Source organism: Oncorhynchus kisutch, linkage group LG12 (assembly GCF_002021735.2).
Source record: "Oncorhynchus kisutch isolate 150728-3 linkage group LG12, Okis_V2, whole genome shotgun sequence".
Classification (NCBI taxonomy): domain Eukaryota; kingdom Metazoa; phylum Chordata; class Actinopteri; order Salmoniformes; family Salmonidae; genus Oncorhynchus; species Oncorhynchus kisutch.
Genome location: NC_034185.2, coordinates 44,751,997 through 44,766,287, shown reverse-complemented (window position 1 = coordinate 44,766,287; position 14,291 = coordinate 44,751,997). Strand labels below are relative to the sequence as shown.

General features: G+C 42.5%; 1 protein-coding gene across 1 annotated transcript in view; it reads right to left on the bottom strand.

Annotated features, from left to right (window-relative positions):
- Positions 1 to 11,876, bottom strand: part of fhdc1 (FH2 domain containing 1) — a 35,349-nt gene extending 23,473 nt beyond the window's left edge. The window contains exons 1-4 of the mRNA XM_020496100.2: positions 11,340 to 11,876; positions 7,703 to 7,764; positions 1,147 to 1,249; positions 570 to 655 (exon numbers count right to left, since the gene is read on the bottom strand). Of these exons, the coding sequence (XP_020351689.1) occupies positions 570 to 655; positions 1,147 to 1,249; positions 7,703 to 7,764; positions 11,340 to 11,876 (788 nt within the window). The remainder of the gene's footprint in view (positions 1 to 569; positions 656 to 1,146; positions 1,250 to 7,702; positions 7,765 to 11,339) is intronic.
- Between the last annotated feature and the right edge of the window lie 2,415 nt (positions 11,877 to 14,291).

The following is a 14,291-nucleotide window of genomic DNA, read 5'->3' as shown; positions in this document are numbered from 1 at the left end:
GTACATGACACTGCAACAACATTTCCCCATGGGGTCAATAAAGTCAGTAAAGTAAAGTATGACTTACAACTTGGCCTTGATCAATTAACTACCAGGGAGAAAAACAGTAGTAGCATAGCCCTCGAAGGGCAGTGGAATTGACCTGAGGTACAGCATCAGATACTACACACCCGTTTATTTAATTGAAATAAGTACTCGGTAAATTTCTCAAACCTGCACAGTTTATGCTTTAGTATATAACCATGCATTTTCCTTTGGAGCAAATTAAATTGCAGAATGAACAGTTGTGGGTACTGGAAAAACACTAGCAAGGTAAACTCATGAAGATATGCTTAAAATGGCTGATAAGTGAATCAAGATTTGATTGATTCATGCAGTAACAGGGACAGACTGGCTCCAGAAATCGTCTCAGGCATTTCAAACACACCGGCCCATGTTTTTCCTCGAGGCCTGAAAACCAACCCATTTATTTTGTTGAGGCCCTCATTATTAGGCAAATAATGATCCTTCTGCACAAAGAAAAAAATGATTTAGACCGGTCGTCATTAGGCTAAATGAGTACAGCTTACCGAGGCACCTGGATCAACAGGTACATGAAGGAGTCTGCCAGGGTCAGTTTGCTGGAGTCCCCTTTGAACTCCCTCAGTTTCTTTACCTGTGGATGTGACAATAAACATATGAACACGTTCCTATGTGGCTCAGTTGGTAGAGCATTGTACTTGCAAAGTTGGGATCATGGTTTTGATTCCCACTGGGGCCACCCATATGAAAATGTATACACACATGACTGACTTTAAGTCGCTTTTGATGAAAGCGTCTGCTAAATGCCATTAATATTATATTGTGCTGCAATATGTGCAATCCATAAGAACCCAACCTCAACAACACAAATGTACCTTAAACATTTAATTATTGTGCTCCATCCATTTCAGAATGACTTACTGGTATTTATATCATAGATATGGGGGAAACCTATTCTAGCTGGGATGTGCTAGTATCCTATTCAAAAACTGTGGTGCATTGCTTGGCTGGTACATTGTGTTCTCTCTCTCTCTCTCTCTCTCTCTCTCTCTCTCTCACACACACACACACACACACACACACACACACACACACACACACACACACACACACACACACACACACCTCTTCAGACTCGGGCAGGAGTTTGAGCAGGTCTTTGAGGAGATCAGCTCTGTACAGCTTGCCGTCTCCCTGGCGAATGTCCTCCACGATGGACAGATTGGACCTGGATAAGATGAACACAGTGAAAACCCTTAGAATGCATTATGATGCGGTTATAATGCATGGCAAGATGTTATAAGCATGTACAGTATGACCCCATTGTAATATCTTATTATCATCTGAATAAAAGCCATTTTGAGTCAGTTGATCATTTGCTGCAGAGAGACTTAACATACTATAAGCCTTGTTATAAGAGGCTCTTACATGCTCATAACAAGTTATAAGCATTATACCCGTACATTAAATAAACACAACATATTATACACCTTATAATAGAACATCTTAAAGGTTCATACAAAACAAGTTATAAAGCCTTATATCCATTGGCTGAAATGGTACTGAAATGAGACAGTCAGTTCAGTTAATTGGTAAACAACACAAGCTCTCACTCTATGTCTGCAGAGCAGTAAATCCAGCCAATCCTCACACAGGCACCTTGATATGTGAGCCCAATGCCCAGGCCTGATGTGGATTTATGAGCCATGGGACTGGAGAATCCATGAATTGAAAGGGATTCTGGGAGACGCGGTGGGAGCCTGTGCAACTGCAACAACATGCTGCTAATTCAGTAAGAATGCATTCTCTGGAAATTAAATTGGGTTGTGTCATATCAAATCGGGAGGAATCACTTAACATATGATATTCTCATTGGTGGTCAACTGTAAGGGGGAGAATGTACAGTTGAAGTTGGAAGTTTACATACACTTAGGTTGGAGTCATTGAAACTCGTTTTTCCACCACTCCACAAATGTCTTGTTAACAAACTATAGTTTTGGCAAGTCGGATAGGACATCTACTTTGTGCATGACACAAGTCATTTTTCCAACAATTGTTTACAGACACATATTTCACTTATATTTCACTGTAGCACAATTCCAGTGGGTCAGAAGTTTACATACACTAAGTTGACTGTGCCTTTAAACAGCTCACAAAATTCCAGAAAATTATGTAATGGCTTTAGAAGCATCTGATAGACTAATTGACATAATATGAGTCAATTGGAGGTGTACCTGGGGATGTATTTCAAGGACTACCTTCAAACTCAGTGCCTCTTTGCTTGACATCATAGGAAAATCAAAAGAAATCAGCCAAGACCTCAGATTTTTCTTTTTGTAGACTACAAGTCTGGTTCATCCTTGGGAGCAATTTCCAAATGCCTGGAGGTACTACGTTCATCTGTACAAACAATAGTACGCAAGTATAAACACCATGGGACCACGCAGCCGTCATACCGCTCAGGAAGGAGACACGTTCTGTCTCCTAGAGATGAACGTACTTTGGTGCGAAAAGTGCAGGAAAATGGCTTAAGGACAACAAAGTCAAGGTATTGGAGTGGCCATCACAAAGCCCTGATCTCAACCCTATAGAAAACTTGTGGGCAGAACTGAAAACGTGTGTGCGAGCAAGGAGGCCTACAAACCTGACTCAGTTACACCAGCTCTGTCAGGAGGAATGGGCCAAAACTTATTTGTGGGAAGCTTGTGGGAGGCTACCCGAAACGTTTGACCCAAGTTAAACAATTTAAAGGCAATGCTACCAAATACTGATTGAGTGTATGTAAACTTCTGACCCACTGGGACTGAGATGAAAGAAATAAAAACTGAAAGAAATAATTCTCTCTACTATTATTCTGACATTTCACATTTTTAAAATAAAGTGGTGATCCTAACTGACCTAAAACAGGGAATTTTTACGAGGATTAAATGTCAGGAATTGTGAAAAACTGAGTTTATTAAATGTATTTGGCTTAGGTGTATGTAAACTTCCTACTTCAACTGTATGTTTCAAATGTCTAATTAGCCTTGTTAGCATTATCCACCTGCCTCTTTTCTGCATTCAAGATTCCAATCGACATGAATAACAAATAACATACTGTAAGTAGTTTGAGTTACTGTTAGCAACAAATTTGTCTGTGAGTGACAATATACTGTACTGCAGTAGCGACTGTGTTACATAAACGAAAGTGTCCAAGTCCAGTGTGGACGAGGCAGTGTTGATAGGTGCTCTTGTGATAAGAGTCAAATGCTATGAAAATACCAGGGAGAGCCATGCAAAACGTCCTATGAGATCAGCCCTCTGGCCCTGTACACACTCAAGTTGTAGAACTGATGTAAAACGCATTTCAAATCAAATCATATCGAATTGTATTTGTCACATGCGACGAATACAACAGGTACAGTGAAATGCTTACATACAAGTCCTTAACCAACAATGTAAAAATAAATAAATAAGAGTAAAAAATCATTAAACAGCAGCAGTAAATTAACAATAGTGAGGCTATATACAGAGGGACAGAGAGTATCAGCAGCATAAAAGAAGGGTCTGGGTAGCCCTTTGATTAACTGTTTAGGAGTCTTATTCCTTGGGGGTAGAAGCTGTTAATAAGCCTTTTGGACCTAGACTTGGCGCTCTGGTACTGCTTGCCATGCGGTGGTCTATGACTCGGGTGGCTGGGGTCATTGACAATGTTTAGGGGCTTCCTCTGACACCGCCTGGTATAGAGTGTCCTGGATGGCGGGAATCTTGGCCCCAGTGATGTACTGGGCCATATGCACTACCCTCTGTTGTGCATTGCGGTAGGAGGCCGAGCAGTTGCCATACCAGGCAGTGATGCAACCAGTCTGGATGCTCTCAATGGTGCAGCTGTAGAACCTTTTGAGGATCTGAGGACCTATGCCAAATCTTTTCAGTCTCCTGAGAGGGAATAGGCTTTGTCGTGCCCTCTTCACGACTGTCTTGGTGTGTTTGGACTATGACAGTTTGTTGGTGATGTGGACACCAAGGAACTTGAAGTTCTCAACCTGCTCCACTGCAGCTCTGTCAATGAGAATGTGGGCATGCTCAGTCCTCCTTTTCCTATAGTCCACAATCATCTTCTTTGTCTTGATCACGTTGAGGGAGAGGTTGTTGTCCTGGTACCACATGGCCAGGTCTCTGACCTCCTCCCTATAGGCTGTCTCATCGTTGTTGGTGATCAGGCCTACTACTGTTCAGCAAACTTGATGATGGTGTTGGAGTCGTGCCTGGCCATGCAGTGAACAGGTGAACAGGGAGTACAGGAGGGTACTGAGCATGCACCCCTGATGGGCCCCTGTATCGAGGATCAGCGTGGTGGATGTGTTGTTACCTACCCTTACCACCTGGGGGCGGCCTGTCTGGAAGTCCAGGATCCAGTTGCAGAGGGAGGTGTTTAGTCCCAGGGTCCTTAGCTTAGTGATTAAATTGGAGTGGGCCCCATGATTTTTGGGATAATGGTGTTGATGTGAGCCATGACCAGCCTTTCAAAGCACTTCATGGCTAAGGTAGTCATTTAGGCAGGTTACCTTACGGACAGGGACTATGGTGGTCTGTTTGAAACATGTTAGTATTACAGACTCAGTCGGGGACAAGTTGAAAATGTCAGTGAAGACACTTGCCAGTTCGTTGGCGCATGCTCGAGGTACACGTCCTGGTAATCCGTCTGGCCCTGCGGCCTTGTGAATATTGACCTGTTTGAAGGTCTAACTCACATCGCTACGGAGAGCGTGATCACACAGTCGTCCAGAACAGCTGATGCTCTCATGCATGCTTCAGTGTTACTTGCCTCGAAGTGAGCATAGAAGTAATTTAGCTCATCTGGTAGGCTTGTGTCACTGGGCAGCTCGCGGTTGTGCTTCCCTTTGTAGTCTGTAATGGTTTGCAAGCGTGCCACATGCGACGAGCATCGGAACCGGTGTAGTACGATTCAATCTTAGACCTGTATTGATGCTTTGCCTGTTTGATGTTTCGTCAGAGGGCATAGCAGGATTTCTTATAAGCTTCTGGGTGAGATTGCCGCTCATTGAAAGCGGCAGCTCTAACCTTTAGCTCAGTGCGGATGTTGCCTGTAATCCATGACTTCTGGTTGGTGTAAGTACATATGGTCATTGTGGGGACGGTGTCATTGATGCACTTATTGATGAAAAACTGGGCACAACCATTGTGATACATGGGAGAGTTTTTCTGGACAAAAATAATTACACAAGCATTGTAACAATTAGTATCACAAAAATATCAGTTGAATCACACCCATTGTGTCAAATGTGTTGTACATCAGTTGTACAAGCTCAGTGTATACAGCACATGCTCTGTGCTGGCATGCAAATCCCGAGCTACAACTCTCTCCCAGTCTACCACACCACAGTGAGTTAGCATTAGCCACTCCAGACTGCTTATGTAATACATAGGATTTATTGCTAGCCAAAGCTATCGCCACCAATTAAACATGAATGAAACAATGTGGACCTTTTCTCCTGGATTATCAACCCAGATAATCTGAGGGTCCGTTTGGTGATATTACTAAAACCTTCTCTGTGACTGTATTTTGTGTGTGACTGTATTTTGTGTGTGCGTGTGTGTGTGAATGTGTATTGTATGTGGTGCCGGTTCCTGAGTAGATATCTTCAGGATCAATACTGCTATATTCCTCAGTAAATGTAGGAAATGGTCCAAAGAAATGATCATTTTTTTAAACATAAAACAACTTTGCGGGGACCTTTGAAGGACACACGCACAGACAGTGATGTGGTAAGGGCAGACTATACTTCTTCTGCAGGCCATGTCCCCATGCCATACTTATTAACTGTGTGTGTGAGCTGAGGAGAGCACTGCCAGCAGTCACACACACACTGAATAATACAGTATGTGCCCAGTCAGGCTGGGTAAAGAAATACTTTGATTAAAAAACCAACTCCAGGGGTTTTTCATTAAAACTACTGCTGTATAAAACATGAAGATTTTAGGGTGAGGGACTTCAATATCCCTAGACAGAAACTTTAAAATATCTCAAATGAGTCTAAGCCTTATTTATAATTTACATATGTACGCAACGCAAGAACGCAATGAAATATGAAAAATGCCGATCCTGCGTAATTGCGTTAAGTTACAAAATGGCATTGCTGCACACGTTTGCATATTTTTGCTTTGCAAGAACGCAGGACCTCCAATTTGTGTAGCTAATTCTGTATTTTCGTTGTGTACACGTAAGATATACATTAGATCTAAGACACTCAAATAGGACAGAAAGCATGGAGCTTGGGGGCTTTCAGACAAGGGACTCTGATCCTTATGTGAGTTTTCAAAAGTCTTAGACGAGAAACTTCATTACGATACCACTATGTCCTTTGTGGTCAGCCCGGTGATGACGAAGTTTAATACAGAATTGGAAACCTTTATCATCTAGCTTTTCTTGGCATTTAGGGAAATTGTAGCCTGCAGACACGGTTTCTGCATCCAACTGTGCAGCAGTGCCGCCTTGCCAAATAAGACAATGACAAGCATAAAAAGATTGGCAAACAAGTTAGAATTTACCCAAAGGATTTCAGTAGCATTTTGATTTAAACACTATACTGTCATGGCAAGTTGTAGACAATAACGTGTCTTCCTATATAGAGTAGTAGGCATCAGAGTGCACTTCAGTCTGGGCGCATGGTAGGTCACCTTGGGAGTTGGGACCATTTAGCATTTGAGCTACGTTGTTTCACGATGGAAAAGTCAGCCAGATAAAATAAGGCCTAAAGCTGTGTCTGATTACTCTAGGGACCAGTGGGAGGAGAGCTGGACTGTTCACTAAGCACCTGGCTGCTATGGAGACAGGTACAGAGAAACAGACAAATGGCGCATGTGGGAGCGTGTGGGCACATGCACATGCACGCACACACCTGCACAGAGATATACTCAAAAACACACACACACAAACACCTGGACAAAAACGCAATGCACATACAAACACAGGACACGAGTTTGGTAAACACAAATAAAGGTTATTCATAGGTCACGCTTTGAACAGCAAACGCAACAGGCACAGATAGTTCAAACTAGTTGTAATATAATTGGCCTCGCCCTTCTATGGAAATACCCTAACCCAGTGGTTCTCAAACCGGGTCCTGGAGACCCAAAGCGGTGAAAATTTAGTTTTTTTGCCCAAGCAAAATCAAATCACCATCAAGCTTTGATGATTTAAATCAGGTGTGTAGTGCGAAGAAAAAAAAGAAAAATGTGCATCCCTTTGTGTCCTCAGGACCAGGAATGAGAACCACTGCCCTAAACCCAATGACAACTATACAGGGGCAGCGGCAGCAGTTAGCCTAGCAGTTAGAGCGTTGGGCTGGTAATCATAAAGTCGGTGGTTTCAATCCCCAAGCCGACTAGGTGAAAGATGTGCCTTGAGCAAGGCACATAACCCTAATTACTCAGGTAAGTCACTCTGGATAAGAACGTCTGTTAAATGACTAAAATGTAAATACAGAATTACAGACATCCATGCACACACACGTGACCCAAGTGGTCAACCTAGCATGCCGGACTAAGGACGCCACCAGTTACACAACGGCGTTGTGTTTCGCACAAGGCGTCTCGTTTCTCTCTCTTTCAGGCCGATCGGTGGAATTTCATGCACGCTTTATGTAAACTAATCTAACAGAACCGGAGGAAGACTTACTTCCTGAATTGCTTGAGGAAAATGCCCACGTTCATGCCACGCTTGGAGTCCAGAATGCTGATCTGAGAACAGTAGAAAGAGAGGAACATGATTCAGTACAGGAGGATATATGTGGGAATGATGGTGACGCTAGATTCGGGTTGCAAAGCTACCGATAATTTACCAAAATTACCGGGATCTTCAATAATTTTGGGAAATAACAGGTAATCTATGGCAATCTACAATGACTATACAAAACATTAAGAACACATTCTCTTTCCATGACCAGGTGAATCCAGGTGAAAGTTATGATCCCTTATTGATGTTACTTGTTAGTGTTTTCTGTTTTTGAACAATTACAAACATACCCATTACATGATGCAACCACCACTATGCTTGAAAATAATGAAGAGCAGTACTCAGTAAAGTGCTAGATTTTCTCCAAACATAACACTTTTTATTCAGGACAAAAAGTTTTTTATGCATGTTTTAGAACATTTTGTATGACGTAGAGGTTTCCTTCTTCGCTCTGTCAATTAGGTTAGTTTTTAAATCAATCCACGATTGTTCCCCGTCAATACATGTCAGACATGCTTTTAAGTTATGTACCCAGTAGGTTCCTCAGGTCCTCTGGCACTGACCTTTTAACTATCCCAAAGCCTAGGACCAAGAAGCATGGAGAGGCAGCCTTTAGTCATTATGCCCCTAGCCACTGGAATAGCCTGCCATAGAAACTGAAGGGGGGCTGAAACTGTAGACATATTTAAAACAAAGATCTTAAAACACATATTTTTAGCTTTGCTTTTCCTTATGGTGCTTTTTAGTTGTTCTTTTGTTTTGTATCATATGTGCAGTAAATATTTCCTATTTTATTTTCATCGTTTTTTCTTCGTTTTTTTCTTCCTGTAAAGCACATTGCGTTGCATTCCACGTCTGAAATGTGTTGTATAAATATGGCTTGATTTGTTTTGATTTAGTATTGTAAAGTAACTACAATGTTGTTGATCCATCCTCAGTTTTCTTCTATCACAGCAGCTCCACTGAAATACATATTGAAATGGTCACTGGAAAAGGGGACGTTGGCAAATGTATGGAAGCATGCTAAACTGTGTCCTATCCCGAAAGACAGCAAAGAACCCATTACCCCTGCCAATAGTCAACCAATTAGTCTACTCCCTTCACTCAGTAAGATATTGGGGGTTATTGTGAGTAGACAAATACAGGAGTACATGGAAAATAATGATCTGATTACAGCCAATCAGCATGCTTATCACAAAAACCATTCCACTACCACTGCATTGGTTGACAGTGGCTCAGTGCTATGGATAATGGCAGGTTTTTGGGTGTACTATTTTTAGATTTAAGTGAGCATTTGATTTAGCGGATGATGAAATCATTTTGACAATAGGGGGCGCTATTTTAATTTTTGGATGAAAAACGTTCCCGTATTAAACAAGATATTTTGTCACGAAAAGATGCTCGACTATGCATATAATTGACAGCTTTGGAAAGAAAACACTCTGATCTTTCCAAAACTGCAAAGATATTGTCTGTGAGTGCCACAGAACTGATGTTACAGGCGAAACCCAGATAAAAATCCAATCAGGAAGTGCCGCATTTTTTTTAACCGCCTCATGCCAATGACTCCTTATATGGCTGTGAATGAGCTACGAATGAGCTTACGTTTTCCACGCATTCCCCAAGTTGTCTAAAGCATTGTGACGTCTTTTTAGGCATTTCCATTGGAGAATGGCTGTAAGGGACCATATATAGCGAGTGGTCACATGGTGTCTCCCGGAGAAAATCTTGCGTAAAATACTGAGGTAGCCATTTTTCCAATCGCTTCTTATGAGAAACCAATTGCCTCAACGGATATATTTTCGAATACATATGTTAAAAACTTAAACACCAAGAAAACCAACGTTATGTTTGTCTGTTCCACCAGGAAAAGGCCAACACAGCATGGGATACAATTAAGTATGGGGGGAGTACAAATTGAGGAAGTGGCAGAAACCAAACTACTAGGAGTGCATGTAAAAAAAAAAAAAATTTAACTGCATGCATGATCAGAAGGATAGCTAAATATTTCCTAGGAAAGATTCTTAAATAACCCAAGCATTAATTGGGAATCAGGTGAACTAGTGTTCTGTGGTCTGGGAAAATGCATCATCAAGTTAAATTAGGAGGCTGAAGATTGCACAGAAGAAAGCAGCAAGGATATATTTTATTTCATAATATACACCATTTAAATCGGCCAAACTCTATTCACAACAGTATTCAGTTGGTAAGAGACAGACATTCATTAAATACTAGGATTAGATTGTCCACCATCTATGTGTTATCCAGACAGAAAAAACTGTTAGAGTATTCATCTGGCCAATATGTCAGTGTATTATGTCTGTATGTATGTGAAAATGTGATCGTATTATAAATTGTATTTTAATGTTTAAGGACTCTTGGAAGATTTGTCCAAATGAGGACTAAAAGAGATCCTGATAAAATAAAATCAAACCATTGGCCTTGTGGTGAAATCCCTGAGAAGTTTGTGTCACACCCTGACCTTAGAGATCCTTTTTATGTCTCTATTTTGGTTTGGTCAGGAAGTGAGTTGGGGTGGGTATTCTATATTCTATTATTTGTATTTCTATGTTTTGGCCAGGTAGGGTTCTCAATCAGGGACAGCTGTCTATCGTTGTCTCTGATTGAGAACCATACTTAAGTAGCCCTTTTTTTCAGCTTTTCATTTTTAATTCATTTGTAAACATTTGTAAAAAAGTTATTCCACTTGGATATTATGGGGTATTGTGTGTAGGCCAGTGACAACATCAATTTAAAATGCTGATCATAACAGACCGAAATGTTAAGAACAAATTCTTATTTTCAATGACAGCCTAGGAACAGTGGGTTAACTGCCTGTTCAGGGGCAGAACAACAGATTTGTACCTTGTCAGCTCAGGGATTTGAACTTGCAACTTTCTGTTTACTAGGCCAACACTCTAACCACTAGGCTACCCTGCCGCCCCAATCAAGTGGTTCTCAGGAGTAGTGGGCAGCATGTTGCTATATTTGGAGTCCCTTGAGGAATAGGGGTTGTGAAATAACAGCCTATATTCCCTCCAGGTTGCTCAGACTGTCAAACTGTGACATTAGCTAAGCCTCACGCGGGCATAGCTTTACAGTTCGTTCAAAGCCTTTTTCAGGGGTATACAATTATTTACACTACACTCGCCATTGACACGTTTCTTGTTTCGAGACACGCATGCTGTAAAATTGGCTTTTGTATCCGTTAGTATTATTTCCATCCCTCGAGACAAAGCTGATTGTGCTGTGCTGTTAAGTAGTTGTGTACGCTTGTGTTCTGTGATAAGTACAGTGAGTTCAGGTACAGTATACCTTCTGTCTATACTGCTCTTGTTGCTGTCAATTTATGTTTTGTTATATTGTTTTTACTACAGAGCAAACTGCCATACCAACCAGTCAATCTTAGTCATGTTAGCGCAAACCCAAAACTCATTGTTAAGCACATTATACTGCTAGCGTCTTTTTCTAGTGAAGTGGACCTACCAGCACTCTTATGTCCTGTAATTCCACCAGTAAAACATAAACAGGTCAGGGCGTATCCCCATCCACCATTCACAATCTACCCAGTCATACTCACCTCGTCCTTGTTCTCCTTAAAGGACCGGGACCGGGTGATGCGGGCTGAGGAGCATCCACCAGTGGCGGGCACACCCTCCCGGCCCTGCGCCTCCTCCTGCTGGCCGAACAGCTCCTCCACGGAGCGCACGTCGATCTGGTACTGCTGCTGGCAGCGCACCGCCATGGTCCAGATGTTGGGCTGGCCCCGCACCTTCTCCTCCGGGATGGGCTTCCAGAAAAAGCTCCGCACCCTCCGCTTCTTCCGCACACCATGGCTGGAGAGGGAGGTTGATGGTGGGGGAGGGGGAGGGGGAGGAGGGGCGTTTGGGGGCAGGGGTGGTGGTGACGGTGGGGCGTAGTGGTGGGGTAGTGTGGTAGGGTGCAGGGGGGGTTCGTTGGGGAAGGGAAGATTAGAAGGTGGGGGGGTGTGGCCCGACATTGGGGAGAGGTCGGAGGTGGTGCCGGTGGTGCTGGTGGTGGTGGCGGCGCTGCTGCTGCACTCACTGCTGCAGCTCTCTGTCTCATTAGCCAGCGACGGGCTGCTCATAACATGCATCACACTAGCGCACCATTGGGGTGGGGCCTAATTCTGAGAGGCCACTGCGTCAGATTCTCTCTGCCCTCAATTTCACTCTCGAGAGTTTGAAGTAGTCCAATCAACTAACAACCTTTCACGCAACTTAAACTCAAGTTATTCAGGTATGTCGAAGAAATCATAAACTGTCTGTGGTTTTAAAAACTAATAAAATCACGGGTCATGGGTTAAATGTCAAAATAGCTCGAGCACAATAGACGTTCTGTCTAGTCACGGCGAGGTTAACATGCTCTCTGATTCCGTCTGTCTCCATCTTGCTGCCGGTATACCATCACTTCATACTGGGCCTTGTTAGGGTTCTGGAGCGTTCTGTGGAGGTCGTCGTTGGGGGAACCACCATGGACCTATAGGGATGTACAAAAACAACACAAGAGAGGATTATTTGGGGGCAGTCATGCATGTTGTCCCCAGGATAATCTAAATTAGGGGAAATTGAGGGGTGCGACACATCAAAAGAGAGAAGGGGGAACCACCCCGGTCGAGGGGAAACCACACTAGGGATATGACAGACTCCATTACTCTTTTGAAGTCCTTGAAGTCAACCTGCTGGGTGTAAAATGTCCGGTGACACTAGTCTACACATACTTACGCCCAGGGTTACTGGAAGGTATCCAAAGCACAACATGGATTTGCCAGGGGCGTATTTAGTTTTCCACAGGTTAGCGAACATGCCATTTCTTTACACTTTCCCTTTGTGGATTTGAATATAGTTTTAGAGTATTAAACCATTGAATTGTATTAATTTTCATTTGTACTGAAGTTCCCAGTCCACTTCTCTATGGAAGTTTTCTCCTGTAGGAGTTAAATATCATAGATTGGATGATAGGTTGTTCTACTGACCTCCCCTTATGACTGGGAGTGGACTGACCAATCTACTACATGAGTGACATCATCTTAGACCTTTGCATAAAAGGAGTAATACTCCATCGACGTTCGCACAACAACCCACATTTCAATATGCAAAGCACCTGATATCACAAAGACAGCTGTTGCCACAGGAGCGGCACAAAACATAAAGGTCAACTTTGAGAGAAAAGTACCTCAAACCAAAACTAACCACCCTAAATGAGTGGCGCAGCGCTGTCTCAGTGCAAGAGGTGTTACTCCAGTCTCTGGTTTGAATCCAGGCTGCATCACATACGGCCATGATTAGGAGTATTATAGGGCGGTGCACAATTGGCCCAGCTTTGCTGGGGTAGGCCGTCATTGTAAGTAAGAATTTAATAAATAAATAAATAAAGGACCTTAGTTTCACCTGAATATGATAAATTATTCTTGTAAGGTAGCATTTGAACCAGTCCGGGCACAATGATCAAAGAGCCAACTGACAATTACTGCCGAGGTGCTGACCTGTTGCACCTTCGACAAGCACTGTGATTATTATTATTTGACCCTGCTGGTCATCTATGAACATTTGAACATCTTGTCTATGTTCTGTTATAATCTCCACCCGGCACAGCCAGAAGAGGACTGGCCACCCCTCAGAGCCTGGTTCCTCTCTAGGTTTCTTCCTAGGTTCTGGCCTTCATAGGGAGTTTTTCCTAGCCACCTTGCTTCTACACCTGCATTGCTTGCTGTTTGGGGTTTTAGGCTGGGTTTCTGTACAGCACTTTGTGACATCAGCTGATGTGAAAAGGGCTTTATAAATAAATGTGATTGATTTTTCATGCAAAGCCTGATTGCTTAAATGTTGTTTTCTGTTACATGCCAAAATCATCTTAAAGTTACTTTATTGAGCTACACGGTCAATTTCAATTCAGGATGATTTGTACATGCATACAAGGTAAAGGTAAAGTAAACTAAAAGCATGGATTGCTATCTTTTCTGCTTACAGGGTAAGGAAACCAATATATAATTTTGTAATTTGAGTGAGCCATCTCTTTAAGTTCTGCTTTAACAATACCTTCTGTTGTACAGTACTTTCAGGTTTTGTCGAATAATAAGAATGAAAGGAGTAGCCTCCGGAAAACGGATAGGAAGACAGAAGACTCGATCACATTTCTCTCATCCTAAATCCCTTTGTCTGTTTGATAAAAGACCACGACCATAAAGCAAGGCAAATAGGGTCTTCCTCCCTTTTCAAATCAACCCCCATAGTTCTGTGATGGTGACTAACTCTCTTTCAGAACAACACATCACTCACAACCTAAGCTGACATGGCCTTGGTCATGTGATAGCCATTCATTTCCAAACAAGGAAAGGGATAGCTGACCTGACAAAACAAGGAACTGGATATGAGGCATAATAATGGTACAGTGGAAACATCAGTCAGGAAACATCAGTGCTCCAGTATGCCCCTAAGCACGGACTTAAAATCAGCCTTTCCTACTCCAACCCTATCATTAACCATTTGAGCCAAAACAAAATCAAACTGAC